At 59.2% G+C, this 25,825-nt stretch overlaps 12 protein-coding genes across 12 annotated transcripts; 8 read left to right on the top strand and 4 right to left on the bottom strand.

Annotated features, from left to right (window-relative positions):
* Positions 1 to 581: 581 nt before the first annotated feature.
* Positions 582 to 1,684, top strand: SDRG_10113 (chitinase; the record flags this gene model as incomplete). Its single annotated transcript, XM_008616085.1, has 2 exons — positions 582 to 1,532; positions 1,577 to 1,684. The coding sequence occupies 2 exons, from the start codon at positions 582 to 584 to the stop codon at positions 1,682 to 1,684; spliced, it is 1,059 nt and encodes a 352-aa protein (XP_008614307.1).
* A 373-nt stretch (positions 1,685 to 2,057) lies between these two features.
* Positions 2,058 to 3,717, top strand: SDRG_10112 (hypothetical protein; the record flags this gene model as incomplete). The annotated part of the gene is made up of 6 exons (XM_008616084.1): positions 2,058 to 2,072; positions 2,124 to 2,357; positions 2,405 to 2,875; positions 2,924 to 3,065; positions 3,120 to 3,256; positions 3,319 to 3,717. 6 exons carry the CDS (start codon positions 2,058 to 2,060, stop codon positions 3,715 to 3,717), a joined length of 1,398 nt encoding a protein of 465 aa, XP_008614306.1.
* A 15-nt stretch (positions 3,718 to 3,732) lies between these two features.
* Positions 3,733 to 4,881, bottom strand: SDRG_10111 (hypothetical protein; the record flags this gene model as incomplete). Its single annotated transcript, XM_008616083.1, has 3 exons — positions 3,733 to 3,971; positions 4,019 to 4,072; positions 4,122 to 4,881. 3 exons carry the CDS (start codon positions 4,879 to 4,881, stop codon positions 3,733 to 3,735), a joined length of 1,053 nt encoding a protein of 350 aa, XP_008614305.1.
* A 768-nt stretch (positions 4,882 to 5,649) lies between these two features.
* Positions 5,650 to 9,748, top strand: SDRG_10110 (hypothetical protein). Its single transcript, XM_008616082.1, has one exon. It carries the CDS (start codon positions 5,703 to 5,705, stop codon positions 9,735 to 9,737), a length of 4,035 nt encoding a protein of 1,344 aa, XP_008614304.1. The 5' UTR covers positions 5,650 to 5,702; the 3' UTR covers positions 9,738 to 9,748.
* An 856-nt stretch (positions 9,749 to 10,604) lies between these two features.
* On the top strand, positions 10,605 to 11,708 carry SDRG_10109 (CMGC/CDK protein kinase; the record flags this gene model as incomplete). The annotated part of the gene is made up of 2 exons (XM_008616081.1): positions 10,605 to 11,336; positions 11,379 to 11,708. 2 exons carry the CDS (start codon positions 10,605 to 10,607, stop codon positions 11,706 to 11,708), a joined length of 1,062 nt encoding a protein of 353 aa, XP_008614303.1.
* Positions 11,709 to 11,714: 6 nt separating this feature from the next.
* On the bottom strand, positions 11,715 to 13,312 carry SDRG_10108 (hypothetical protein). Its single transcript, XM_008616080.1, has 4 exons — positions 12,569 to 13,312; positions 12,251 to 12,523; positions 11,901 to 12,203; positions 11,715 to 11,857 (listed from the first exon to the last, which is right to left on the bottom strand). Exons 1-4 carry the CDS (start codon positions 12,923 to 12,925, stop codon positions 11,759 to 11,761), a joined length of 1,032 nt encoding a protein of 343 aa, XP_008614302.1. The 5' UTR covers positions 12,926 to 13,312; the 3' UTR covers positions 11,715 to 11,758.
* Positions 13,313 to 13,588: 276 nt separating this feature from the next.
* SDRG_10107 (hypothetical protein) lies at positions 13,589 to 18,597 on the top strand. Its single transcript, XM_008616079.1, has 12 exons — positions 13,589 to 14,373; positions 14,428 to 15,407; positions 15,458 to 16,626; positions 16,681 to 16,949; positions 16,994 to 17,505; positions 17,558 to 17,634; positions 17,686 to 17,762; positions 17,812 to 17,892; positions 17,942 to 18,111; positions 18,156 to 18,285; positions 18,328 to 18,411; positions 18,451 to 18,597. Exons 1-12 carry the CDS (start codon positions 13,603 to 13,605, stop codon positions 18,547 to 18,549), a joined length of 4,419 nt encoding a protein of 1,472 aa, XP_008614301.1. The 5' UTR covers positions 13,589 to 13,602; the 3' UTR covers positions 18,550 to 18,597.
* A 362-nt stretch (positions 18,598 to 18,959) lies between these two features.
* Positions 18,960 to 19,296, top strand: SDRG_10106 (hypothetical protein; the record flags this gene model as incomplete). Its single annotated transcript, XM_008616078.1, has 2 exons — positions 18,960 to 19,205; positions 19,255 to 19,296. The coding sequence occupies 2 exons, from the start codon at positions 18,960 to 18,962 to the stop codon at positions 19,294 to 19,296; spliced, it is 288 nt and encodes a 95-aa protein (XP_008614300.1).
* On the bottom strand, positions 19,296 to 20,670 carry SDRG_10105 (hypothetical protein). Its single transcript, XM_008616077.1, has 3 exons — positions 20,282 to 20,670; positions 19,998 to 20,225; positions 19,296 to 19,950 (listed from the first exon to the last, which is right to left on the bottom strand). Exons 1-3 carry the CDS (start codon positions 20,483 to 20,485, stop codon positions 19,348 to 19,350), a joined length of 1,035 nt encoding a protein of 344 aa, XP_008614299.1. The 5' UTR covers positions 20,486 to 20,670; the 3' UTR covers positions 19,296 to 19,347.
* A 222-nt stretch (positions 20,671 to 20,892) lies between these two features.
* Positions 20,893 to 22,078, top strand: SDRG_10104 (hypothetical protein). Its single transcript, XM_008616076.1, has 2 exons — positions 20,893 to 21,306; positions 21,357 to 22,078. Exons 1-2 carry the CDS (start codon positions 20,959 to 20,961, stop codon positions 21,966 to 21,968), a joined length of 960 nt encoding a protein of 319 aa, XP_008614298.1. The 5' UTR covers positions 20,893 to 20,958; the 3' UTR covers positions 21,969 to 22,078.
* Positions 21,978 to 22,821, bottom strand: SDRG_10103 (hypothetical protein). Its single transcript, XM_008616075.1, has 2 exons — positions 22,616 to 22,821; positions 21,978 to 22,568 (listed from the first exon to the last, which is right to left on the bottom strand). Exons 1-2 carry the CDS (start codon positions 22,780 to 22,782, stop codon positions 22,079 to 22,081), a joined length of 657 nt encoding a protein of 218 aa, XP_008614297.1. The 5' UTR covers positions 22,783 to 22,821; the 3' UTR covers positions 21,978 to 22,078.
* A 243-nt stretch (positions 22,822 to 23,064) lies between these two features.
* On the top strand, positions 23,065 to 25,320 carry SDRG_10102 (hypothetical protein). The gene is made up of 4 exons (XM_008616074.1): positions 23,065 to 24,271; positions 24,317 to 24,685; positions 24,732 to 25,073; positions 25,122 to 25,320. Exons 1-4 carry the CDS (start codon positions 23,134 to 23,136, stop codon positions 25,277 to 25,279), a joined length of 2,007 nt encoding a protein of 668 aa, XP_008614296.1. The 5' UTR covers positions 23,065 to 23,133; the 3' UTR covers positions 25,280 to 25,320.
* The last annotated feature ends 505 nt before the right edge of the window (positions 25,321 to 25,825 follow it).

The raw sequence follows: 25,825 nt of genomic DNA, 5'->3' as shown, positions 1-25,825 counted from the left end.
AGCAGCGTCGACGACGGCTCCAGGTGGCCAGTTGGCGGCCAGAGAAAGCGCACCGCCGCCGTCAAATTCTCGCTCTGGACAAGCGCCACATAGAGACCGGCCTACGCAGCTTCGCTCTTAGCGCCCGACGGCAACGGCGACGCACCAGCAGTAAGTGCAATCCTCGCATAGCGATGGATCTTTTTTTCAATTAGCGTCCGTAAACGTACGTAAATAGTGTACATAGTAAGCGATCAGCCCAGCAGCCGACCAGCAGATTGCCGTCGACCGATTGTGCGAGCACGCATTGCAGACGTGCTCCTATAACGCGTACATCGGGCGCTTCGCTTTGGGTTAACCCAAAATGCCAAGTGTTGGTGGAGTCGGCTAAGCTGGCACAGACCAACCTTGCGTTGGCAACATATTTCTATTGGACCCTTAACATTGGGCAATTTGTAATCGACTCAGAAGAGAGGAATTCCAGTGCGTGTTTAGACGGTCCCGCATCGCCTTTTGTGAAAGTCATAGTTTCGACATTTGCAGCGCTGTCGCAATTCGGGCAAAAGGGCCTGTCGGGCAGTCTCCAATTTGAACACAAGAGCATGCACCGCCTTCTGATGATATCGCTTCTGCTCCAGAGCTGCGTCAGTCTGAGTCGCCACCCGCTTGTGGGGTACTGGCACGACTTTACCAACCCCGCCGGCAGCACGTACCCACTGCATCAAATCTCGGTCGACTGGGACGTCATCCTCGTGGCGTTTGCAAGCGCACTCGGCAACGGCAGCGTCGGCTTGACGCTGGACCCAGGCGCGGGCTCGGAAGCGACCTTCATTGCTGACATTGCGGTGTTGCGAGCGTCCGGCAAGATCGTTGCGCTCTCGCTCGGCGGCCAAAATGGTGCCGTGACGCTGGGCGATGCGACCGAGACGGCCAACTTTGTCTCGACGACCTACGACATTTTGAAAAAGTATGGCTTTGACGGCATCGACATTGACTTGGAGAACGGCGTCTCGCAAGGTCTCCCGATCATCAACAACCTCATCAACGGCGTCAAGCAGCTCAAGCAAAAGATCGGCGACTCGTTCTACCTCTCGATGGCGCCCGAACACCCGTACGTCCAGGGCGGCTACGTAGCGTTTAGCGGTATCTGGGGCGCGTACCTCCCGATCATTGACGGTCTCCGCAACGAGCTCACGCAGATCCACGTCCAGTACTACAACAACGGCGGCTTTGTCTACATTGACGGCCGCACGCTCAACGAAGGCACGGTCGACTGCCTCGTCGGCGGCTCGCTCATGCTCATCGAGGGGTTCCAGACCAACTATGGCGCTGGCTGGAAGTTCAACGGTCTGCGTCCGGACCAGGTTTCGTTCGGTGTTCCGTCGGGCCCGTCGTCGGCAGGCCGGGGCTTTGTGACGCCAGAGACTGTCAAGCGGGCGTTGACATGCCTCGCGCAAGGCGTCGGCTGCGACACGATTCAGCCCAATACGACGTACCCGACGTACCGTGGTGTCATGACGTGGAGCATCAACTGGGACAGCCACGACGGCTACGTCTTCTCCAAGGCAGCGCGCCAAGCACTGGACGGTTTGGGCAGGCCTTCAGTGGCGCCAACACATGCGTCGTCCATTCCCTCGATTTCACCCGCATCGTCAACCGCCGCACCAACGTCAGCTGCACCCATCACACCAGCACCAAGCAATAACACTCCAGTGATTGGCTGTGGCACGTGCACCAACTGCTATTACGCGCAATCGTGCTTTGCAGGGTGGACGCAAACGCAGTGCGTTGCCAACGCTGCGTACACGTGGTGCGGTGCGGCAAGACGCCCTCTGCCCCCTAGCAGCTCTGCGGCGCATGCACCAACTGCTACTACCCACCGACGCGCGCATGCTACAGCGGGTGGACTGTCGCCCAGTGCCTCACGCACCCAGCATTGACCTGGTGCGGCTATTGATGTCGAGCTTCCACACTCAAAGTGTAAAATCACAAAATTGCGTGTCAAAAGATATGCGTTTTTCCCGAAACCATGTCATTTATCCGGACGAGGTGTTTTGCTCGTCGCCAGTTCCCGCAGCATGAGCGCGACGAGCGTAGGCGCCGAGATCGTCCCTGCGCGTGGCCTCATCTTGGCCTCATCCTAGTTTGTTAATGGCGTCGCCACGGCCATGGAGACGATCAAGAAGCACCCGGACGACTGGCAGAAGCGCCAGGCAGCGCTCCAGGACATCCAGGACCTCTTCGTGACGATCGGGACGGCCACGATGACCGTGCCGCCCGAAGCGTGGCGGCTCCTCAAGCCGCTCAAAGACGTCATTACAGATCTGCGCTCGCAGATGGTCAAAGCCGTCTGCACGATCCTCGCCATCATCGCCCGCGTACGTCACCTCGAGATAAAAACAAGAAGCGTCCTATCCTCACGTAGGTCTCGCGCGACTCGATGGCGCCACTGGCCCGCGAGCTTCTGCCCGTGCTTATCGACGTGCGCGGTGGTGGAAACAAGGTCTGCGGCACGTACTGCGGCGAGTGCGCTGACTTTCTCGTCGCCAACGTCGTGACCAAAGGCCCGACCTTGCGCTACTTTGTCGAAATGGTGACCGAGAGCCGCAACAAGAACATCCGCGAGGCCTGCGTCAGCCTCCTCGCGCTCGTGCTCGTGCACTGGAGCGCGGTCCTTGACAAGAACGACGTGACGCAGATCGAGGTCGGGCTCAAGGCCGGTCTCCAAGACGCGTCGTCGTCCGTGCGCGCGCATGCGCATATCCTCTACCAGCGCTTCACGCAAAAGTTCTCGAAGCGCGCGATTTTGCTCTTCAACGCGCTCGATCCCAAGATCCAGCGGCGCCTCGAGTCGCTCCCGCTCGTCGACGCCATGCCCGCCATGGCCTACTCGGCCGTACGTCCTCTTCGTCCGCGTCCTTATCCTCATTTTCACCGAGAATAGAGCAACTCGATCGATGAAAACACAGAGTTTGAAGACAAAGTCGAGAGCATTGGCCATGACACGAGTGACGAGCGCGACGTCGACGTCGGCGACCGCGTCTGCATCTCAGAGAAGGAGCTCTTTGGCACGGTTCGCTTCATCGGTACCCTTACATATATACTCAAGAGAGCTTCGTACAACCGAGTGCATTGGGCAGGGGACGTCATTGGGTTCCAAGGACTCTGGCTCGGTGTCGAACTCGACACGCCGTCGGGCAAGAATGACGGGAGCATCAAGGGCGAGTACTACTTCCGCTGCGAAGACAAGCATGGCGTGTTTGTGCGCCCGACGCAGGTTCGACCCATATTAGGACAGATTGTCATCAACCTCGTTGAGCTCAGTACCCGTGCCATTAGGTCTTTTTGACCAAGCGCCACATGTCGTATGACGGCGGCGACGTGGCGCGCAGCAGCTTTGGCGAGGCGTCCGAGCACACGCTAGGCGAGGCGACCGAGCCAGACGCGGAAGCGGCGGCGATGATGGGCGTCCCCGACACCGAGAACGACCCGCCGCTCAAGAAGCTCCTCGACTCGGTGCTCGACGCGCAGCGCGGGTTCCTCGACTTTATGTTTCTCAACCTCAACGTCGAGATGGACCACCTCGACGTGTTCCAAAAGTCGTCGGCGCTCGCGAGCTCGGCCGACGCGATCGCGTACTGCGACCAAGTGCACAACATTTGCCAAGAAAAGCTCGACGCGGTCAACGCCTTTATGGAGAAGATTGTCGAAGCGCAGCAAAAGGCCATGGAGACCTAAGTACTCCAACGCGGCTTAGAAGAGGCGGTACCAGCGGTTCTTGGTCGTAAAGAGCACGTGCTCGAAAAAGCAGAGCAACGCAAACGCGAGGAGGAGGACCGTCGCTGCGTGGAACCGATTGTCGGGCCCGAGGATGAACGGCATGGCCTCCGAGACCGCGACGAGCACGAGCGAGACCGCGAGGGGCATGCCACCGAGCGTCCAGCCCTCGAGCGCAAACTGCCGCTGCGACGACGGGTGCATGAGCGAGAAGCCTACCATGAGGATGAGGAAGATCCGATGCGGCAGCGGTAGAATATACCATTTGAATTGAAGTAGAAGAGGGGGGAGCCGTGGATGATGGTGAAGAAGGTGCCTAGGACGCAGCAGGATGCGCTCGGTTGGAGACAACGGGAGAGGCGTACCCGAGAGAGAGAGGTACATGACGAACGCGCAGACGAGGAACCACGTCGAACGGCTCGTGACGACCGGAAGGATCGACGCGCGGTTCGCGTACATGCGCGGGAGGAGGACAAAGACGAGGTACGCCAAGGCGCCGTACACGAAAAGCGACGAGAGTGAGGAGTCGGAGGGCTTGACCACGACGGGCGGCGCCAGCATCTCTTGCACCATACCCGATAACTTCTCGGTCCACGTACTCGGCGTCAGCACGGACGGGTCGACGAGCCGCGCGTTCTCGCGGCCAATCTGGAGGCCGTAGCGTGCATTGGGCTCAAAGGTAGCGAGAATGTGGAGCCCATCGTCCGGGATCGACGAGAGCTTGTGGGCGTCCTTGAACGTGATCTCGAACGCATCATCCGACGCCACGAGGGGCACGGCGAAGAAGTACATGTCGACCTCGTCGCGATGCTGGAGCGCCCGGACCGCGCGCGAGAATGAGTCGCGGGCCTCATGCGAGGTCGAGAGAAAGACGAGTACGTGGCGCGTTCGCTTTGCGCTCACGATGAGGTCCATGTACGGCTGAAGGTGGTCGTGGTCGAGCTCGATGCGTCCGGCGGGAAGGCCTTCCGGCACGGGCGCAGTCTGGACGCCGACGTCGATGTCCTCCACGTAGAAGTAGTCTTCGAGAAAGTCGACTTCATGCAGCGTCTCCTGGCCGAAGGCCATGCAGGCGACGGCGAGCGCAAGGAGCGCGACCATGAGCGGTCGAAGGAAGCCGGCCATGTGATGCGAAATGGCAATACGTGGCATATGCCACGTTTACGGCAAAAGACGTGGCCGGTTTTAAATTCGGCAAATGCCACATCCTGATCCTTGCTCCTCCACGCACCAGAGTCGAGTGGGCTTTTCATCTCGCCCGCAACGGCGATGCTAGCGCAACCGTGGCCGATATATCATTTATAACTAAGAGCACCGCCTAGGGCATAAGATATTATATTAACTAAGAATACCGCCTAGGGCATACTAGTAAGATATTATATGCCCCCTCGACCACCAATGGAAATCGAAACGACGGCGACGCAAGGATGGAAACCCGAGGTTGCATAATCCATACCCTATCTCGGTAAGCTTCTCAAGACCAATACAAAAACAAAGAGGAAGGGCACAATGATGGGGCTGGAGAATGCCATCATCAGGCGGTTTCAGATTGTGGGCAATGGCGCGAACCGTCGTCAAACGATTCTGCAAGGCCAAACGCGCGCCGGAATAACACGAGGCGACGACGTGGACGGCCACGAGAGGGGCTACTTGGTATAACGGAGAGTCAAGTATATTCACCTCGTGTAGTACCTGCATGCTACGACCGACGAGGAGCGACCGAGCGAGCTGTTGGCCTTCCCGCGGAATCACATTCATTCCTGTATATCCGGTCAAATGCCGGATATTTGACCAATCAAACAGCACAATGTCGACGGCGCCTCCAACATGATCTAATCGGGTGCGCAAAGCAACCGACGAGTAATACCCGCCATGCTAAACCGTTCCGTTGGTAGAATCTTGGGCCTTTTTGTGCTGGGGAGATGCCCACTTTTGGTTGATCTCCCATGGCGACAGCTGACTCGTTTCTTGCGCAGGGCTCGGACGCCTTCCATGCGACCCTCGCGGCGCAGCTTGAAGCCGCGATGGACAAGCCGCTGCCGCAGGTCGAGGTTCGGTTCCACAATCTCTCGATTTGTGCCGAAATGGTCGTCGCGGCCAAGGACGGACCCGATCTCCCGACCCTCGTGAACGAGCTCAAGAAGGCGGTGCGTGGCCTCTTTGCGGCTAAGCGGTCGATCCGGAAGGACGTGCTGCACCCGATGACTGGTGTCTTCAAGCCGCGCACGACGACGCTCTTGCTTGGCCAGCCCGGTTCGGGCAAGTCGTCGCTCATGAAGCTATTGAGTGCCCAGTTTCTCATGGCCAAAAACATCACCGTCGGCGGCCAAATCACGTACAACGGCTCGCCCCTCGAAGCGCTCCGAGCCAAAGTGCCTCAGTTTGCGTCGTACGTGCACCAGCGCGACTACCACTACGCGACGCTCACCGTCAAGGAGACGCTTGCCTTTGCGCACGCGTGCAGCGGCGGCGCACGCGTGCCGCCGCATGTGGCGTCGGCGCTGACCAAAGGGCCACCCAATGCCGTCACGGCGGCGCAATCCGTGTTAACGTCGCTCTACGCGGTCTTTCCGGACGTCGTGACGCGTCAGATGGGCCTCAAGATCTGTGAAGACACGATCGTTGGCAACGGCATGCTCCGCGGTGTTTCGGGCGGTGAGCGCAAGCGTGTGACGGTCGGCGAGATGGAGTTTGGCATGAAGCAGGTGTCGTTCATGGACGAGATCAGTACGGGCTTGGACGCTGCAGCGACGTACGACATTGTCAAGGCGCAGAAAGGTATGGCCACGTCGCTCCGCAAGACGATTGTGATTGCGCTTTTGCAGCCGTCGCCCGAAGTCTACGGCCTCTTTGACGAGGTCCTCCTCCTCAACGAAGGCTACGTCATGTACCACGGTCCGCGCGCCACGTGCTTGGAGTACTTCGAGTCGCTCGGCTTCAAGTGCCCTTTGCACCGCGATGTCGCTGATTTTTTGCTCGACCTTGGTACGCCGCAGCAGGACCAGTACCGAATTGCGGCGGCGGATCTCTCCATCCCGCGCCTCCCGAGCGAGTACGCAGCGGTCTTTGAAGCGTCGGCCATCTATGCGAACATGTTGGAATACGTCAACTCGACGGCGACGAACCCCGCGCTCGCACACGACGTGACGCACCACCTCGCGTTGCTGCCCGCGTACTTTGGCTCGTTTGGGAAAAGCACGCAGCTCCTCGTGAAGCGCCAAGTGACGGTCTTTCTCCGCAACAAGGAGTTTGTCCTGAGTCGCATGGTCATGGTGCTGCTCATGGGCTTCCTCTACTCGACGTCGTTCTACCAAGTCGATGCCGACCAGATCATCACCGTGCTTGGTGTCATCTTTACGACCGTCATGTTCCTCGCGCTCGGCCAACTGCCCGCGATCCCGGGCCACGTCGAAGCGCGCGAGATCTTTTACAAGCAAAAGCGCGCCAACTTTTTCCGGACCTCGTCGTTCATTTTAGCGCAGTGCACGACCCAAGTACCGTTTGCGTTCCTGGAGACGATCCTCTTTGGCTCGGTCATGTACTGGGTCACGGGCTTCACCTCGAATGCCGCGTCGTTCCTGACGTACCTCCTCCTGCTCTTCGTGACCAACCTCGCGTTCACGACGTGGTTCTTCTTTGTCGCGTCGCTGTCGCCGAATCCCAACGTTGCGCAGCCCGTTGCAATGGTGTCGGTGCTGCTCTTTGTGCTCTTTGCGGGCTTTATCATGTCGGCGGATGACATGCCCCCGTACTTTATCTGGATCTACTGGATCGATCCGCTCGCGTGGTGCATTCGCGCGTTGGCCATCAACCAGTACTCGGCGCCCGAGTTTCAAGTCTGCAAGTACAAGGGCATCGACTACTGTAGCATTCTTGGCGACACGTTTGGCAATGCGCAGCTCAAGCAGTACGGCGTCAAATCTGGCATGATCTGGGTCTGGTATGCCGTGATCTACCTCGCATTTTGCTACGTCTTCTTTATGCTCTTGGCCTATGTGACGCTCGAGTACGTACAGTACGACAGCGCCGAGCATGCTCCGATCGTGCTGGAGCCAGAGACCAACGATACGTACACGGCGGTGCCCAAGACACCAACACACGCCGTCTCAGTGCGCGTCGACGACAGCCCCCGGGGGTCAATCGCCCCTGTCACACTGGCCTTCAAAGACCTTTCATATTCGGTGCCCAACCCAACGAAGGGTGAGCCCGATCTGAAGCTGCTACAGAATGTCAACGGAATTGCGCTGCCGGGTACGATCACAGCACTCATGGGCTCGTCGGGCGCCGGCAAGACGACCTTAATGGACGTCATTGCGGGTCGCAAAACGGGCGGCACGATCACGGGTGACATTCTGCTCAACGGGTACCCCGCCACGGACCTTGCGGTGCGTCGCGCGACTGGCTACTGCGAGCAGATGGATATTCACTGTGAGAGTGCCACGTTTCGCGAGGCGTTTCAATTCAGTGCGATGCTGCGCCAGGCGAGTGCCACGTCAGTGACCAAGAAAATGGCATTTGCCGAAGAATGTCTGGAGCTTCTCGGTATGCAGGCCCTCGGTGACAAGATCATTCGCGGCGCGTCCGTCGAGCAGATGAAGCGCTTGACGATCGGTGTCGAGCTCGCGGCGGCGCCATCCGTGCTCTTCTTGGATGAGCCGACGTCGGGTCTCGACGCGCGCTCGGCCAAGATCATCATGACGGGTATCCGCAAGATCGCGTCGACAGGTCGCACGGTCGTTTGCACGATCCACCAGCCGTCCACCGAGGTCTTTGAGATGTTTGACTCGCTCCTCCTCCTCAAACGCGGCGGCCACACAGTCTTTTTCGGCGAGCTTGGACCTCATGCGAGTCACTTGATCGAGTACTTTAGTCGAGTGCCCGACACGCCGCCGCTCCTCGAAGGTGCCAACCCCGCCACGTGGATGCTCGAAGTCATTGGCGCCGGCGTCGAGGCCAAGAACGCGCACCCGAAGGATTATGTGCAGATTTTCCACAGCTCGGCCGAGCGCCAAGCGCTTCTCGATTCGCTTGCGGTCCATGCTGTCGTTAGTCCGTCGCTGCCCGAGCTCAAATTTAGCTCCAAGCGTGCGGCGACATCGATGACGCAATTTACGATGGTGACGCAGCGCTTCTTCCGCATGTACTGGCGCATAGCGTCGTACAACAACACGCGCATTCTCATCTCAATCTTCCTCGCAGTCCTCTTTGGGTTGGTCTACCGCGGGGTCGACTACACGACGTTCTCGGGCGCGACCGGCGGTGTCGGCATGGTCTTCCTCACGTCGCTCTTTGTCGGCATGATCTCGTTCAACAGCGTCATTCCGCTTGCGGGCACCGAGCGCGCGTCCTTCTACCGCGAGCGCGCGTCCGAGACGTACGACGCGCTCTGGTACTTTGTCGGGTCGACGCTCGCCGAGCTCCCGTACGTGGTCGTGTGCACCTTTGCCTTTGTGATCGTCTACTACCCGTTCGTCGGGCTCAAAGAATCGGTCGGCGCCTGCCTCTTTTACGGCTTCAACCTCTCGCTCATGGTCTTGATGAACGTCTACATGGGCCAGTTGATGGCATATGCGATGCCGTCGGTCGAGGTCGCGGCGCTTGTCGGCATCCTCCTCAACTCGATCTTCTTCCTCTTCATGGGCTTTACGCCGACCGCGTCGCAGATCCCGATGGGGTACCGCTGGCTGTACACGATCGTGCCGCCCAAGTACTCGATGGCGATTCTGACGTCGCAGACGTTTGCGAAATGCAACGGTGACGACCCGACGCAGCTCGGGTGCCAAACGATGAAGAACGTGCCGCCAATTTTGCTGCTGAAAATGAACGCGACGAGTGTGACTGTCAAGCAGTACGTGGAACACACGTACGAGATGTACTACGACGACGCGCTCCTCGACATTGTCGTCGTGCTCGGCTGCATTGTGTTTTTCCGACTGCTTGCGTATCTCGCGCTGCGCTTTATCAACCACCAGAAACGCTAAGAAGCGCTATTTCATCATCCATAATACAACTTTCGATTGGATATTTTACGATATTCGATCGACAAACACCAAGTGGTTACTGACCCTTGCGAACACTCCGTCATTTGAGTCGAATCATTTGTTCCAATAACGTTAAGGTGTTGCCTCTAGGCCTCCCAATGTTCGGGAGTACACCTCCTAAACACCGATGTGCGTACTAAGAGGCAAATAGGTAACTGCGGCTCACTGGCTACTGAAGCCCAAGCCACACACTCCTGTCCATCCTAACGGTTTCTCGGTCTATCTTGCGGGAAGATTGACCTTTGTCCCGACTTTCAAGAGCTGTGTAGATACGAGTATTTAGCGTTAAACCACTGCGGCGTCGACGGCCAAAGATTGTAGGTACACCTGGTTCATGGGCTGGTGACACAACTGCTAGTAGCGATGCTATGAGCTGCAAGCTGCGAAAGGCTTGTAGTCGATATGATGAGGGGCTCTATGGATTGACAAGCAAGTGAACAACGCAGCAACTGGCCAATTCGATCACACTAGGAAGTATGGAAGCCTCGCTTCGGCCACAGCTTTTAATTTTAGTTTATAACTTCAAGTTGCCAACTTCAAACTTCCACATTGGTGTTGGCGGTTGATATCGCTGCTCTTTATCTCTATTGACGGGCCAAGCGCCAAAGCAGCACGATTGCTCAGCACGTTCATTGAGCCCTCCTTGCCTGCTCTCGGCCAGTGTCGGCTTCTCGGCCGCCTTCAAAAGCGGGCCGTAATGCGATGCCGCGTGCACTCTGTTTCATGTGGCATATGCCGAATACGAATAATCCGGTAAACCTATCTGTAACCGGAGGCTGCGACCGATCCAGAAATCGATACACCAGCATGGGCGAGTTCGACTCGGACTCGGAGGACGAGCGCATCGTCGTCGGCAAGTACGAGCTCGGCGAAGAGATCGGACGCGGGACGTACGGCAAGGTCTACGCAGCGACGCACGTCGAGACGCGCGAGAAGGTCGCGGTGAAGCGACTCTTTGGCTCACCAACCACGTCGTCCCATGACGACGAGCCGACGATTATGGCACGGCTGACGACGGCGCGCCACGTGCTGCAGATCAAGGAAGTGGTGCGCCAGGCGCACCGTGGCGAGGAGGCTACGTTCCTTGTCTTTGAATACATGGAGAGCGACCTCGAGTCGGTGATCAAGGCCACGGACGATCTGCCGCAGCTCTCGACGGCCACGATCAAGAGCTACATGTACATGGTGCTGCAAGGCCTCGCCGAGTGCCATAAGCGCCACGTCATCCATCGCGACATCAAGCCCAACAACGTCTTGCTGTCGCCCACCGGGAATGTCATGCTCGCCGACTTTGGCATGGCCATTTACGCCCCGGACGCGTCGCTCGAGAAGAGCTTTCAGGTCGTCACGCGCGCGTACCGGCCGCCCGAGCTGCTCTTTGGCCTCAAAACGTACACGGATGCTGTCGATATGTGGTCGGCGGGCTGCGTCTTTGCCGAGCTCGTCTTGCGCCGCGTCTGGCTCGACGGTGCGTCCGACATTGACCAGCTCAGTCTCATGTTCAAGGCGCTCGGCAATCCCATCGAAAACAAGTGGACTGTACGTCGATACAGCATTCCAATGCTCATAGTGCTGTCGTAGGCGGCGACCTCGCTACCGTTCTACCTCGAATTTGCACCGACGTCGCCGCCGTCGCTCGCTGCCCAGTTTCCGTCGCTGTCTTCCGCGGGCGTCGACCTCCTTACGCAGCTCGTGACGCTCGACCCGACGCGGCGTATCTCGGCGTCGGCTGCGCTGGCGCACGCTTACTTTACCGAGGCACCGCTGCCGCTCGATGCCAACTTGCTCCCGCTCGTGACACCGCCCGAGCGCGCCAACCGCAAGCGGCGTGCGACGTCGTTTGTCGAAGACGAGGTCACGGACGCCGCGACGCCCCGGGGCACCGCGGCCAAGGGACGCCGCCTCTTTTGAGCATGCGTAGATACAGACGCGGCTTGTACATTGAATGCCATTGAGAAGGGTTAGGCTTCGGTGCTGTTGATGAGCTTGAGGCTGTCTTGGAGCTTGGCCGTGTACCGATTGAGCGCGTCGATGATCTCGTCGTCTTCGCGCTCGCGCGTCTACCTCGAGGTACATACGGTGTTGTCCGAAGACCGTGATTACCTGGGCTTCGTGCACAAGGGCGTTTTGGATTTTGGCGATTTCTTCCTGCGCGACGCGCTGAAACTTGTCGTCGCCACGCAGCCGCGTTTTCGTGTACATGTCGAGGGCGTCCTTGAGCTCCGTGGCTTTGACTTCGCGGTCCCGGCGTTCCTTGCTGAACTGGTCGGCCACGAGCTGCTCGTGGTCAAAAAGTCGCTTGAGGATCTCGGCTTCGCGGTCGAGTCGCCGCTTGCGCTCGGTCTCGAACGCGTCCATGAACGCGCTCAGCTTCTCCGTGAGCTCGTTCGTGCGCTCTTCAATCATCTACATGCATGTCTCCTCCAGACAAGGCATAGCGTTGACGCGAGTACCTGCGGAATGTGGACTTTTTCATATTCGAACTGCGCCTCGAGCGCCTGGATCTTCTCGGCGAGGCCGGCGAGGCGCGCGTCGACCTTGTCCATCGAGTCGGCGAGGAGGCTCTCGAAGCGCGACGTCATATTCGCAACGCTCTCGTCGCAGAGCGCTTGGAGCGACTTGTTCATTTCAAAGCGGCGCTTGATTTCGGCGTTGAGCGCCTTCTCAAGCCGCGTCATCTCGGCGCGCATCTCGGCGAGCCGGTGCTCGTCCCGCTCCCGCCGTTGCTACACGAAGCGATAAGATCCACGTCGCCGGGTGCAGTGCAGTACGCGCGTGCCAATGCGCATGTTGTCGTCAAACGACGCGAACGCGTTCATCATCTTGTTGAGTTTGATCTTGGTCTGCGTCGTGGCCAAGGACCCGACCGTCTCGCGGCCGTCCTCGTCGTATTCGTTGCCAGCGTCGCGCTCGCCATCGTCGGCTTGGTTCTCGGGCACCTCGTGCTCGTCCATACTGGTACGGCCTTTCGTCTCCAACAAGATCGTGGCCACCGCAGAAACCGCCACGTAATGTGGTGACAAAAAGGGTGGTGTCCATTCGCACAGCTCCGGACAACGCCATGGGCGCGTCCACGCTGCCTTGCTCGACCAAGCATACGCAGAAGCAGTGGAACACGGCCCACCCATCTAGAAGAAGCGGGTCGCTCAACTTTGAGTCGTGCGCGCGGCCGCTCTGTGGCAAGTGCCACGACGACTCAGATGGCACCGCTCATTGAACTTACGAACGAATGGCCACCGCCAACGATGGCGACGGCCGCGCGCATGGAGGCGACTGCTGCAGATTGCACTGATGGGCTATGGTATCACGGTTGCAGCCGGTGCGCAAAGCTACTCGACGACCCGCCGTTTGTTGCAGTGCCAACGTGGCTGGCTGCTTTTCGTCTGACAAGCAGCGCATCGTCACGAGCGCAGCAGCTTGCGCGTAGACCTATAGGCGGCCGTGCCTTGCTTGCTGCTACGAGCGCCATCGCAGGGAGACGGTCGTGACGATGACGACGAGGGTGACTCAATGTACGGTGCAACTTTGACACTGTCTTTATAATTCGGTGGACCAAAAACACGCAACTGCTACCGCCGCGTTCCGAAGCCAACGTTCGTTCGTGCGCGCGCGCAACGTTTGGAAGCATGTGCAACCTAGCGCCCGGCCAGAGCACTGTTTGGACGCAATCTGTTGCGCGCTGGATGCTGCCCACTGGACGTTGTGCAAGATGTGGGAGGAAGTATTTGCGTGCAAATAGCCGACCGCCAGCTGGAACCAAATACGAAATTTTCAAGCTAATTCTGCATTTCTGCGCGAGCGAGCGATGAGCGAGACGCCTCCTTCGTCGGGCCCGTACCGCGGAGACATCCGCATGCTCTTTCGTCAGGAGAGCGCGGACGCGCGGCTGAGCTTGGACGTCGATCACTCGCGCCTGAGCCTCATGAGCGTTCCGACGCCGTCGGCGCTCATGACGTCGCGGACCGCCATCTACGTCATGGAGGACAGCGACATGGACGACGACGACTCGGTTGACGACGTCATTCTGGAGCCGCCACCACCACCACGCATGCTACGCCATGGCAGCAGTACACGCCTCCCGCGCGCGCAGTCGCAGTCGACGCTTACCTCGAGCTCGCCATCGCGCACGGGAAACCTCATCCACTCGGGCTGGCTCGTCAAGCAAGGCAACATCTGGAAAAGCTGGAAGAAGCGCTTCTTTGTCCTGCTCATGAAGAGCAACCCGGTCACGGGTGAGCCATTCTCGTGCCTCCAGTACTACAAAAGCCACCGCTTTGGGCGACTCAAGGGCGAGATCGCACTCGACGACGCCAGCACGTCCGTGCGCTTCCTCGACATCCGCAAGTCCAAGCGTCCGCACTGCTTCGAGCTCGTAAAAGGCTTCAACGTCCTCGTGTGCCAAGCTAAGGACGACGAGGAGTGCAACCGCTGGGTCGTGCATTTGCAGGACGTCATTGCAGCCAACCACCCGTCGTCGACACCGAGCCAAAACCACGCGCCGCTGCGCCTCTCGTCCGGCTTGCTTCTCGACGACGATCCGGACGCCAAGGTGGCCGTCGAGCTGCGCAAAATTCTCGTACGCACGTCTCGCTTGCCTATTGCGCGCTCACATGCAACCATATTGCTGTAGAGCGACCCAAAGAACCCCGAGGCGAGCAAGTGCATGGCGTTTGTCAAGCACTTTGACGCGCGGTCGTCGCTCGCGTTCAGCGCGCTGCGTGACTTTATCGCAAGCATGCGCACAACCGTGATCCAGAAGTACGCCCACGGCCTCGTGGCGCTCGTGCTCGACCACTTTGAGTCGGAGGCCGACGCGCTCGAGTCGGTGCACCACTGCATCCACCGCCACGTCGAAGAAGTCGTGTTTCTTCCGCTCCATGACGGGCTCTACAGTCATTTGCGCCGGAGTGTCAAGGCCGAGCACGAGGCGGCGCTCAACAAGAAATTGCGCTGGCTCCAAGGCAAAGACCAAGCATTCTACGACATTCCGCAGCACCAGCTCTCGACCACCGAGTGGCGAGAGGCCTCGCGCATCCTCGGCCAAGTCGCAACGTACTCGCTGCCGTCCGACAAGTACCACGCGGTGGTCGAGTCAGTCGTCGAGATCCAAGCGTCGTACCAAGACGACCATCCAGCGCCCGAGTTCATGTACCAAGCGGCCACGAGCGCCGACGGAAGCGGCTTCAACGCGCTCGTGCCGGGCATTACCAACCGGCTTGACACGGACGACTTGATCCCGATCTTCACCTTTGTGCTCGTCAATTCCGGGCTTGAGAACCTTCTCTTGCTCAAGCACCTGCTCCACGAGATGCACATCGAGAACCGGTTTACGCACGTGCACTCGGCGTCGGCCATGGCGATCCTTGGCGCTGCCATGGACTTTGTCCAGAACGTGACGATTCCTGCGGTCCTCGAAGACATTTTCAAGGAGCAAGTCGCCTTTTCGATGGACGGGGATTGGCGCATGGGGCTCGGGTTTGAGCCCGAGTCGACGTACCGCTGCGGCGCCATGGTCAAGAACATCACGGCCCACGGCCAAGCGGCGTTTGGCGGCCTCGTCTCGAAAGGCCACGTGCTCGTGTCGCTCAACGGCACCAACGTCGTGCTCTGGTATCTCCCTCACCGAGGAAATTTTTGTGATTTTTATGTATATTTTGTAGGCCCTTTAACGACGTGGTCGGGCTCCTCAATGCGTCGGCGCCGCCTTTTCACTTGGCGTTCATCTCGAACCCGAACTATGTCAAGATCCTCGGCACCAACAAGTCGCTCTGGAACGTCGCGCTCATGCAGGCGTGCCAGCGCGGCGCGGTCGGTAGCGTCCAAATGCTCTTGGCCAACGGCGCTGAAGTCAACTACGTCTCGGACGACGACACGACGCCGCTGCACATCGCCGTGAGCTGCCTCCATGTCAACGTGGTGTCGTACCTGCTCCAACACGGCGCCAAGACCAAGGTGCTGAGCCCCCACGGGCGCGGCCCGCTGCACCTGCTCGGCGCCCCCTGCGCGCTCATTGACGGTCCGTCCCAAGAAGTGAGCATCAAAGTCGCGTCCATGAGCCCAGACAAAGTCCGGCAGATCATCCTCAAGCTCGTGCGTCACGGCGCCGCCATCGATGAAGTCGACCACTTTGGCTTTACGCCGCTCATGCTGCTGGCCCACAAAGGCTGTCTCGAGGGCGTCGACACGCTCGTCGAGGTCGGGAAGCAGCTCAACATCAACTCGCGCAACTGGCAGCGCGGCTGCTGCGCGCTCGCGTGCGCTGCGCAAGAAGGGCAGACTGAAGTCACGACAGCGCTCCTTGACTATGGCGCCGAGACGGAGCTGCGCTCGCTCCGTGGCGAGACGCCCTTGCACTTTGCGGCCAGCATTGCTTGCCTCACGACCTGCGGCGTGCTCTTGTCGGAAGGCAAAGCCGACGTGAACGCGCGCTCGACCGACGGCTGGACGCCACTCATGATGGCGGTCGCGCGCGGCCAGCTCGTCACACGCGGGTACGTGCAGAAGGACACGGCCGCCGTCCTCGACACGGTGCGCCTCCTCCTGAGCGAGCGCGCCAACGTTCGCGATGTCTGCAACATGTACCGCCAGCCGATCCACTACGCCGCTATCTACGGCGGGTCGGACGTCTACCACTTTCTCAAGAGCTACTCGGAAGTTGATATTTACGCGCCCGATATCACGGGCAAGACGGCCGCCATGTACTTTGAGATTGCGAGCCAAGCGGCCGCGACGTTGCCGACCGCGATCGCACCCGGCCGCCTCGAGCGCGGAAGCCTCCTCCTCTCGTTCCAAGGGTCCCTTCTCGAGCCCAAGCCGACGTTTCTCGGAGGTCCAACTAAGAATCATCGATGGACCTGCAATTTGATGGTATGCAATGCCTTAGGTGCCTCCCCAGACAAGACGGATCTGAAGCGAGACGAGCTCAGTCGCAGCCCGCCGACCTCGACAGCACTCGTCATGACTGGCGACGCGGCCTCGGACCTTATCGTGGAGACGACGGCGGACGGAAAGGAAGAGCTGCAAGCGGGAACTGTCCCCGCGATCCTCGCGTACCTCGTGCAGTACGACGTGTTTCATGCGACCGACATGGAGAGCTTTCTCTGGGCCGGCACGCACTTTACCGACTACAATGACATTTTGCGGTTCCTCGAGGTGGGTTTGTATCAAGCTATTAAGGTATCAATTGGGCGTGATAGACCTTTGTGGCTGACGCACCGGAAGCGAACGTGTCGTTTGCGCGCCGCGTCGCACTGTACACGCTCGACATTTGGGTCAACCACCTGCAGAGCCAGATGCCGTCGACGTGGCCGCTGTGCCATGCGATCTCGAGCGTCATCAAGGCGCTTTTGCCCGCGATCGTCCAGAACGACCCGCTCGTGCTGCAGTGGCTCACGTACCGCCAGATCGCGCCCTTTGTCAAAGCGTGCAACAACGAAGACCCGACGTTTGCCACCACAGCGCCGTGCGACCGCGACTACAGCGCGCTCACGACCTACTTTGAAACGACGACCGCGACGTTGGCCTTCTTGGATGCGCCGAACGGCGCGCCCAAGGTATCGACGTCGGACCTCGCCGAAAAGATGCGGGAGCGACTCGCGATCGCTGGCGTGCTCCCCGAGACGGGGGCAAACCGCGGAAGCAAGGTGCTGGTCGTCGCACCGTCGTCCAAGCGCCGCTTCTCGGTCCTGGACCGCGTCGCGCGCCTCTGGTACGTCCTGTTCTACGATCTGAGATCTGAGATCTGAGATTGGGTTGTGCAGGCAACTCGACATTGATCCGGGTCTCGTTGCATCCCAAATCACGCTGCTCCAGCACTGGTTTTTCCAGAAAATTCCGAGTCAGACTTGCGTTGTGTCGTTACAGGTGCTGACACTAGTGTACATTGTAGTTTCGGAGCTTCTCTGTGCCAAGCGCTCGGCGGCGACAACACCGGCTTACGACAAGCTCCGGCTTTTGCACAACCACGTACCGCCATGTGCATTTGAAAACTGTGGTTTTGAAATCGTGTGTCTAGTGCTCGCTCTGGGTCGTCAACCAGATTCTGGCGCGTGAAGACGTTGTCGACCGTGCCGCCATTCTCAGCTATTACATCAAGGTACAATGATCCTACCTGTATAGAACGATGCTTGACATGTGGTGTCTAGGTCGCGGGCAAGTGCCTCAGTCCTCTGCGCAACTACGACGGCTTCATGGCCATCATGAATGCGCTCAACGACTCGTCAGTGTTTCGCTTGAAGAAGACGTGGGGCCGCTTGCCGCCGGCCGTGCGCACGCTGTGGCAAGAGCTCAAAAAGTGGACCGAGAAGGGCGCTCGGTTCGTTGCTCTTTCACGCCGCTCGGGCATTCATGTTGATATAGGCCGCTGCACAAGCTCATCAAAGAGGTTGCTGTGCCGTCCATTCCGTACCTGGGCTTGATCATCCAGCAATACGTTGTCGCGCAAGAGTACCCAGACCGCGTCCAGAACGACCTCCTCAACTTCAAAAAGGTACGCGAGAGGAGGCATGTACCTGTACCTAACCCTCGACAGATCCGCCTGACGGCCAACGTGGTGCGGCTCGTCGTACCGTGCCAGAAGACGCCGTACATCTTTAGCCCCGACAAGCGGCTCTTGGTACGACGACAGTATTAGGAGAGGCTCACGCAGCGGTAGGACAACCTCTCGGCGCCGCTGCAGCTCGCCACCAAGGACATTTGCTTTACGCGGTCTCTGGAAGTCGAGCCCCGGATTGCAGATGTCGACAACCAGTGAGCTGTATTTATGGAGTAGTAATTCAACTAGTGTTTTGCGTCGAGACAATATTGGCTTTGGCCAAGTACAGCGGGTCGCTTAAGTGCGGATGACGCCGTGGACCCCGGGGCACAATCTCCGTGGCTTGCCACGAAGTGCGAGCATTAAAAAGCGCTTGATAGCGAGACCGAGGCCTTAGGCTCGCTTCCATAGCGCAGTACGCCGCACGCAACATTGCTCGTTGCCAATACGACGACACGAGGAGTGCTAGCACTTTGTGTGTCGCTTGTTTACGGTCGTCTTGGTCATGGACTGGACTGCCGCATTGCTTTTTTATATTTTTAATGCTCGAAACGCCATTCGAGCAATTTGCAAGGATTGCGTCTCTCCCACGTCACACAACTCGCCGGTCGTAGCATAGTAGCATGAATATGCCAGGCGCCGACGAGGCGACCGCCGAGACGGACAAGCGCAACCGCGGCAACTACCGCTGCTCGCGCTGCGGCGAGCCCAAGAAGGGCCACGTGTGCCCGTACCAGCCCGCCAACTACAAGTGCATCACATGCGGCAACCTCAAGAAGGTGTGCACATGCGGCGTGCCACTCACGCGCACGATCGCCGTGCAGTGCGAGCTCGATGAGGACATGACGACGCGCGTCTTGGACTTGAGCCAGCAGGTAATCGACGCTTCCTCCTCTTCCCAAGATCGCTGATGTGTGTGCACAGGGCGTCATTGACTTCACGCCCAACGGCTACATGGACATGTAGTAAAACCGAATACGACACCGCGTGTACTAGTACATGCAACGATACGAGAGTCTACTGCGTCTTGTAGTGGAGCAGCGCTTCAATCTCGTGTATATGAGCGAGCGCATCGTCGCGTCCCCACTGGAACTGCGTTATCGCCCACTCCGTATTGGTCGAGATGAGGCACCAGTGCGGCCAGATCGTGCGCCAGTGGTAGATCTGAAAGACGTGCGACGGGTGGTCGTCGCCGTGCGGGACGGGCCAGTTGTTGGAGACGCAGCCGTCGACGTACTTTTGCCCGCGGTACGGCTTGAGCACTTCGTTCGTGTAGATGGGCACGTGCCCGGACGCAAGGATGCACTCGACCATGTCTTCGTTGGACGTAAAGGTCGTCACGAGCTCGTTCGCGAGGCTCGGGACGTGCGTGATCGACACGAAAAACTTGTTGTCGACGCGCGTGTACGCGTCCGGCGCCAGCGTCTTGAGTACATGCTCCTTCGTGAGCGGAATCCAGTCGCGAAGGCCGTAAAATGTCTTTTCATTCGCGTCTTGGACCAGCGTGAGGTTCGGGCCGTAGAAGAATGACTTGACGTCGCGGCCGAGCGCAAGCACGAGCGCTGGAAAGCAGCCAGCCGACGCGCCCGAGAAGACACAGTTGGTCAAGTCAAAGTGCTCCTACGCAACAAGGCGTCCGTGCGTGGTGTCAAGGACGTAGGCGGTACCTGCAAGACGGACGCAATGCCCAAGTGGTAGTTGTAAAAGCCGCCACAGCCGCCAAAACCAATCTGCACCGTGGCGCCACGGGCGTGCGTCGGCTCGACGCGAACGCCGAGTGGGCGCGGGACTTCGACGCTCGCTTCCTCGACCGCCTCCTTGTCGTCGTTGTCACCGGCCCAGAACGCATTGAGCGTTGACGCAAACGGCACATAGGTCGGGACACGCACGCGCTTCTACATGCGATCGGGTCAACTGCGCATGGTACCGTAGCATCAGAGCCCATCCGTACCTGGAGCGTCGAAGCGACGTACTTCCAGACCGGGTTGGCGTCGTCGCTGGCGTCGCGCTTGCGCTTGTGCGACGGGCGGCTGTCGTCGGTCCAGAGAGCGTCCATGATGGAGGCGGCGAGGGGCTCGGAGAAAAGTGAGCTCGGCAACGCGCAACGATCCTTGCGTGTTGCACACGTGGACCGCCAGCGACAACGCGATGCCATTGGCTAAAATGATGTAAAAACACGAGCATGATGCTACCAACCACATCAAAGACTGGTACGGAGCCTTCTCATAGCTCCTTGTGTATCCAGCGTCTAGCATCGGCGGTCGATCGTAACCCGGTCCGGTCTCGGGCGTAGCGGGCTCGAGCGCTTGCAGCTTGCGCGACCAAGTTGATGGGCTGTCTTAAGAACGCCACTGGAATTTTGTTGGATATACAAAAATAGAGATAAAATATCTCGCACTTTAGAGAGCATATATTACTAAGCACAAGGCCCGACGACGATTGGCCATAATCGACCATCTGGCCAATGGCTGCCGGATCTGATGCTGAAGTCGACAACGAATGTGATTGGTTAAAAGAACGTCACGAGACTGGATTCATGACTATTTTGGCCAATGGCCTTGCGCAGTTTGAACCAGCAGTCCGGTGACACTTCGCAGTCACTTGCCACGTTCCCGCGCCGCTGTGCCCATGAACGCTCTCTGGACCGGCGACGACGCGCCCGAAGCGTCGCGCTCCAACAAGCGCAAGCGCAACGAGTCGTCAGCGACTGGCGTATGGAAGGTCATGCGCCACCTCGCAGGTCGCCTCCCGTCGCTCCTGCCGTCCGCCGGCTGCCTCGACATGTTCTGGACGGCGGACGAGACGCCTGCTGACGACGACAACGAAGAGGACCATGGCGCCGCGCCCATTGAGCATCCAATTGTCCAGCGAGCGCGGGTCATGCCAAGCTACAAGCGTGGCGAGCCGGTCCAGATCGGCTTTGGCGGCTGCGGTGGCTTTTACAACTACCTCCTTGGTGTCGCCTCTGTCGTGCAGGTACTACCTCGGCCAACGATATGAATCAAGGCGCCATGGCGGTGGCGTAGGAGCACTTTGACCTTTCGTCGGCGATCTTTTCCGGGTCGTCGGCCGGGTGCTTCCCCGCGCTCGTGCTCGCGCTTGGTCTCGACGTCAAAACGTTTTTCCACGAGCCCAACATGGCGCTCATCCGCGACGCGAAGCGCAAGACGTACCATGGCCTTGGATCGTGGATCCCACTCACAAAGGAGCACATGCTCCAGACGCTGGCGCCGGACGCCTATCAAATCGCCGACAAGCGCTTCTACTGCTCGGTGACCAAAGTGCCGAGCCTCCAGAACGAGCTCATTACGTCATGGTCGTGCAACGAAGACATGGTCGACTGCATGCTCACCTCAGGCCACGTGCCGCTGTACCACCCCAACTGGGTCAAGGAGTTTCGCGGCCAAAAGTACATTGACGGCAGCGTCTCCAACAACGCGCCGGTGCCCCACGCCGACGCGTTCCCGTCGCACGTGTTCCAGATCCGCGCGTGGCGTGAGATCTGGCCGCACTGGGTGCTCGTCTCGACCAACTCGGACTGGGCGTACGAGCAGTTCCAGATGGGCCGCAGCGACACGCTTGCCCACATGCACGAGCTCGAAGCGATTTTCTACTACAAGTCCGACCCCATCGAGTAGGACTCGTTCTTCCGTTTGTATTCTAGTCTGATTCAACAATAATGACCTTTCACGGTCTGAATCTGGTTGGTAGTGGTATTGCAATCTGGCAGAAACATTATCTGGTGCGATTAGATTTGAAATTCGTACGGCAGCGCGTCGGGCGTCATGTGCGGGTACGCGTGCTTGATCGCAGACGTGATCATCTCGTGCGCACGTACCATGCCCTTGGCGTTGAAGTGGAGGCCGTCACCAAAGAGATCCCATTGCCCATGCATTGCGCTGTAAAAGTCGATGGCTGGAATCTGGAGCTCGCCGGCGACGTCCATGCAGGCGGCTGCGTACATGGCCGTGACCGCGTCGAGCTTATCGGCTGGACTCCACGCGCGGTTGTCGACGGGCGGCGGCGTCAAGAGGAGGTACTTGCACTGCGGATACGCGTCGCTGAAGGACGCGATCAGACGGCGCAGGTTGGCCTTGTAGTCGGCGATCGACGCGTAGCTGGCGTGCGATGGACCGTCCGGCAGCGACGCATCGTTGGCGCCGAGGAAGATCACGACAAGCATCGGCTGCTTGTTCTTCCACTCGGCAATCAGGTCGGGGAGCACGCGCAGCCACTTTCTACCGTGCGTATGAGAAGCCATTGACATGCCAGGCAGGTAGTGTACGTGGTCGTCCATGCCGAGATGCCCCGGTTCACGACGTCGGCCTTGCGCACGTAGTCGGCCATGAGCTGCGCCTGGAAGCCCTGGCGGCGGGGGTCCGATGCGATCTCCGTGATCGAGTCGCCCAGCATGAGGATGAGCGGAGCCCCGCTGACGCCAATGTAGCCCATGGTCTGCTTGCGGAATGCGAGAACCTTGGAAGATCGGCCAAGCAAAGCGTTGAATAGTGTACATCTGGTCGCACGCAAATGGTGTCAAACGCTGCGTGCTGTTGCGCTCCTACCTCCTCTCGCTGCTTTCGCGCCGATGTTGTGGCAACCCTGGACAATCCTGCAATATGCATCCTATCTTCGCCCAACTATGAAGAGGTGACGCTTCTCACGTGCTCTCCAGGGCCGTTGGAGGGACTTCAATATTACACTATATCTGTCAATTGAATTGGAATAGTGTACGCTGGGCGTTGCAGCTCGGTTGTTCTGGCCAGTCGGGCTTTGCGAGCATCACCAGCTTCAACTTGCCCGATGACGCCCGAGACGCCGATAACCACAGACCAGCCGTCGCCTCCGTCGCCTCGAACGCCGGTCTTTCGCTTTCCTGTGCTCGATGGAGGCGCGGTGCCGGCGCCGAGGCTGGGCGGTGTACCGTCGGTGACGACGGGCCAGGCCCCGGTCGCGATGCATGTCCCGTCGCCTGCGCCAGCGACACCAGCAACGCCAGCGACGCCAGAAGCGCCCTTTTTGTTTGGGGGTGCAGCTGCGGCAACACCGGCGACCGGCTTTGGTGGCAGTGGTTTCTTCTCCTTCGGTAGCGCGGCGCCAGCTCCGGCTGCAGCGGCCTCGGCGGTGGGGCTTGGTGGCAGCGGCATCTTTTCCTTTGGTACGTCGACGCCTCCATCGACGCCGTTCGTCTTTGGCACGACGACACCTTTCAGTGGTGCGACAGCGTCCACGACGTCGCCAGCACCTCGCCGCAGCCGTGCCGGGTCCAAGGCCACTACTCGGCCCTCCGCGTCCACGCCAAGGGCCAAGACATCCCACTCGGCGCCTGCCGCTATCGATGACGACACGCTAGTACAGATGCTGGCGAACGAAGCGATTGCGATCTTCAACGCGGTCGCGCCCGAGAAGAGCCCGACGTACGTCGCGCGATTGCTCTTGTCGACCCTCCTCGCCAACGCCGGTATCGTCCTTCCAGCACCCGAGCTGTGTGCGCTGGCGACGCAGCTCAGCGTCGATGACCGCATCTCGCGCGCCGACTTTGTCGAATGGTACGTTGGGCACATGAAGAGCGCGCCGCCGCCGCCGCGGTCGTCGGTCCATGAGAACCGGTCGCTGAGCATCATGAGCCACGAAAAGACGATCGAGCGGCTGCGTGACGCACTGGCCGTCGACGACGTCGCGCTCCGTGAGATCCACGACGCATGCGGTAGCATCGAAGCCAGCCTTATTGCGTCACTGACCGAGCTCCGGTTTCTCAACGAGCAGCTGCAGGCCGAACGGACGCGGGCCACCGCCGCTGCCACGACTGCACCGCGCACGATCAAGCTCAACGTCGGTGGCCGCATCTTTGAGACGGGCAAAGACAACCTCTTGCAGCACCCTGATTCGTTCTTTTACGCGATGGTGACGAGCGAGACGTGGCAGCCCCGTAATATGGACGGTACTGCCTCAAATATCAAAGTATCAGCGAAAAAGGTGTGGCTAGGCGCGTACTTTATCGATGGCAACTACAAGTACTTTGACCGGGTCATGGCGTACCTTCGCACGGGCGTCTTGGACGTCGACGGACTTTCCGAGTCGGCGATGCGTCAGCTCACGTACACGCTCCAGGTGCTCGGCATGGAGTGGGTGCTCCAGCCCAAACCGTCGGTGAGCTCGCCAAAGCGGTCGTCCCGCCGCGCCAGCTCCGCCTCCAGTCGCACGAGTACACCAGCGCCCAGTACCAAGCGCAGCAACCCTTATAGCAACATCCAGATGCGGCGTGACGACTTTGAGTCTGGTTCTGCCCCGACCCCAGGCGTGGGCTTTTCGTTTGGGACAGCAGCGAGTGCGGCGCCCAACTCGAGCTTCTCGAGTACGTGTCCAGTGCATGCACATTCGTTTATAGCTGGCATGACTAGATGCGCGAACTACGGCAGAGGCATCGACGATTGCTGTTGCTGTCGAGAAGATCCGGCAGCAGGAAGAGCAGCGCCGCTTGGCCATGAACGTGGTTCTGGACGAGTACCTCCGCACGGCAGCGACCATTGAAGACGACGTTGCGGCGCTGCGAGTGGCCCAGCAACGCCGCAACACAGTTCAAAAGCTCACGCAAGCGCAAGCGGCCGTGGCCGACGACACGATCCGCCTCAACGTTGGCGGCATCCTCTTTGAGACGAGTCGCGCAACACTCTTGACGCTGCCCGACTCGTATTTTAGCGCCATGCTTTCCCAAGGTCACTGGACCCCCCGCGAAGACGACGGTAAACAACATGTACACTGTTTCTAGTCCTCACGAAATATCGCATTAGGCGCCTATTTTATCGACCAAGACGCCACGTACTTCGAGTACGCTCTCGATGCGCTGCGCCAAGGTTCGCTCAACACCAAGGGGCTCCCCCCCACGGCCCTCCGGCAACTCCACCATCTTCTCAACTACCTCCAGATGGACTCGTTGATCGAGGCGTAGCACGTATCATTCTCCATCATCCAAGACTCTGTTCTGCACCATTTTCGACCGTTGTGATGTTGGCTCGTAGCGCTTTGTGGAGGCGACGCTAGCCTTCACCACGTGTACAGTCAAAAGACGCATTTGGTGGACGTTGGTGTCGGTCCAAGGGATAAAGGTTTTGCATATGCAAGGGTGTAGTGCGATGCAAGGCTTGGCCAAGATGGCGGAAATCACCAAGGTCTTCACGGATGTTGGCACGACTCTGGCGGTTGTGCGAGCTCCACACGTCGGAGGCTACCGAGAAAGGGCGGCTCGAGGTCCACGCTGCCGCGGCGCACAAGACGACCAAGCTCAACGTTGGCGGCAAAATCTTCGAGTAAGGACCACCCTACGAGCATTTTTCCGTGTTCTACTTCCGATACGGGCTATTGCAGGCTTGTTTGGCTTCAAGGTGTAGAGTTGACTGGCCCACTGCTTGCAGAGCGTAGTCGATCGTAGATGTCGACAACCTGCGATGTTGGACGTAAAGGCGGCGAGGTAAAAGCCAGCTTGACGAGGGAGAAA

The sequence above is a fragment of the Saprolegnia diclina genome, assembly GCF_000281045.1.
Source record: "Saprolegnia diclina VS20 unplaced genomic scaffold supercont1.33, whole genome shotgun sequence".
Lineage (NCBI taxonomy): Eukaryota > Oomycota > Saprolegniomycetes > Saprolegniales > Saprolegniaceae > Saprolegnia > Saprolegnia diclina.
Note: the sequence above shows the minus strand (reverse complement) of the source record. Positions and strands in the feature narration are given on the sequence as shown.

Bases quoted from the DNA above. Each gene is read 5' to 3' on its own strand.
- SDRG_10107 (XM_008616079.1), top strand. From the start codon at position 13,603: ATGAGCGAGACGCCTCCTTCGTCGGGCCCGTACCGCGGAGACATCCGC. The intron at 15,408-15,457 runs GTATCTCCCTCA...TATATTTTGTAG, and splicing joins GGCACCAACGTCGTGCTCTG to GCCCTTTAACGACGTGGTCG. The intron at 17,893-17,941 runs GTACAATGATCC...TGTGGTGTCTAG, and splicing joins TTCTCAGCTATTACATCAAG to GTCGCGGGCAAGTGCCTCAG.
- SDRG_10105 (XM_008616077.1), bottom strand. From the start codon at position 20,485: ATGGCATCGCGTTGTCGCTGGCGGTCCACGTGTGCAACACGCAAGGAT. The intron at 20,226-20,281 runs GTACGGATGGGC...GATCGCATGTAG, and splicing joins ACGTCGCTTCGACGCTCCAG to AAGCGCGTGCGTGTCCCGAC. The intron at 19,951-19,997 runs GTACCGCCTACG...CTTGTTGCGTAG, and splicing joins GCATTGCGTCCGTCTTGCAG to GAGCACTTTGACTTGACCAA.
- SDRG_10104 (XM_008616076.1), top strand. From the start codon at position 20,959: ATGAACGCTCTCTGGACCGGCGACGACGCGCCCGAAGCGTCGCGCTCC. The intron at 21,307-21,356 runs GTACTACCTCGG...GCGGTGGCGTAG, and splicing joins GTGTCGCCTCTGTCGTGCAG to GAGCACTTTGACCTTTCGTC.
- SDRG_10102 (XM_008616074.1), top strand. From the start codon at position 23,134: ATGACGCCCGAGACGCCGATAACCACAGACCAGCCGTCGCCTCCGTCG. The intron at 24,686-24,731 runs GTACGTGTCCAG...TGGCATGACTAG, and splicing joins GCCCAACTCGAGCTTCTCGA to ATGCGCGAACTACGGCAGAG. The intron at 25,074-25,121 runs GTAAACAACATG...ATATCGCATTAG, and splicing joins GACCCCCCGCGAAGACGACG to GCGCCTATTTTATCGACCAA.
- SDRG_10103 (XM_008616075.1), bottom strand. From the start codon at position 22,782: ATGGGCTACATTGGCGTCAGCGGGGCTCCGCTCATCCTCATGCTGGGC. The intron at 22,569-22,615 runs GTACACTACCTG...TACGCACGGTAG, and splicing joins ATCTCGGCATGGACGACCAC to AAAGTGGCTGCGCGTGCTCC.
- SDRG_10110 (XM_008616082.1), top strand. From the start codon at position 5,703: ATGGCGACAGCTGACTCGTTTCTTGCGCAGGGCTCGGACGCCTTCCAT.
- SDRG_10108 (XM_008616080.1), bottom strand. From the start codon at position 12,925: ATGGGTGGGCCGTGTTCCACTGCTTCTGCGTATGCTTGGTCGAGCAAG. The intron at 12,524-12,568 runs GTACTGCACTGC...CGCTTCGTGTAG, and splicing joins ACATGCGCATTGGCACGCGC to CAACGGCGGGAGCGGGACGA. The intron at 12,204-12,250 runs GTACTCGCGTCA...ACATGCATGTAG, and splicing joins AAAAAGTCCACATTCCGCAG to ATGATTGAAGAGCGCACGAA.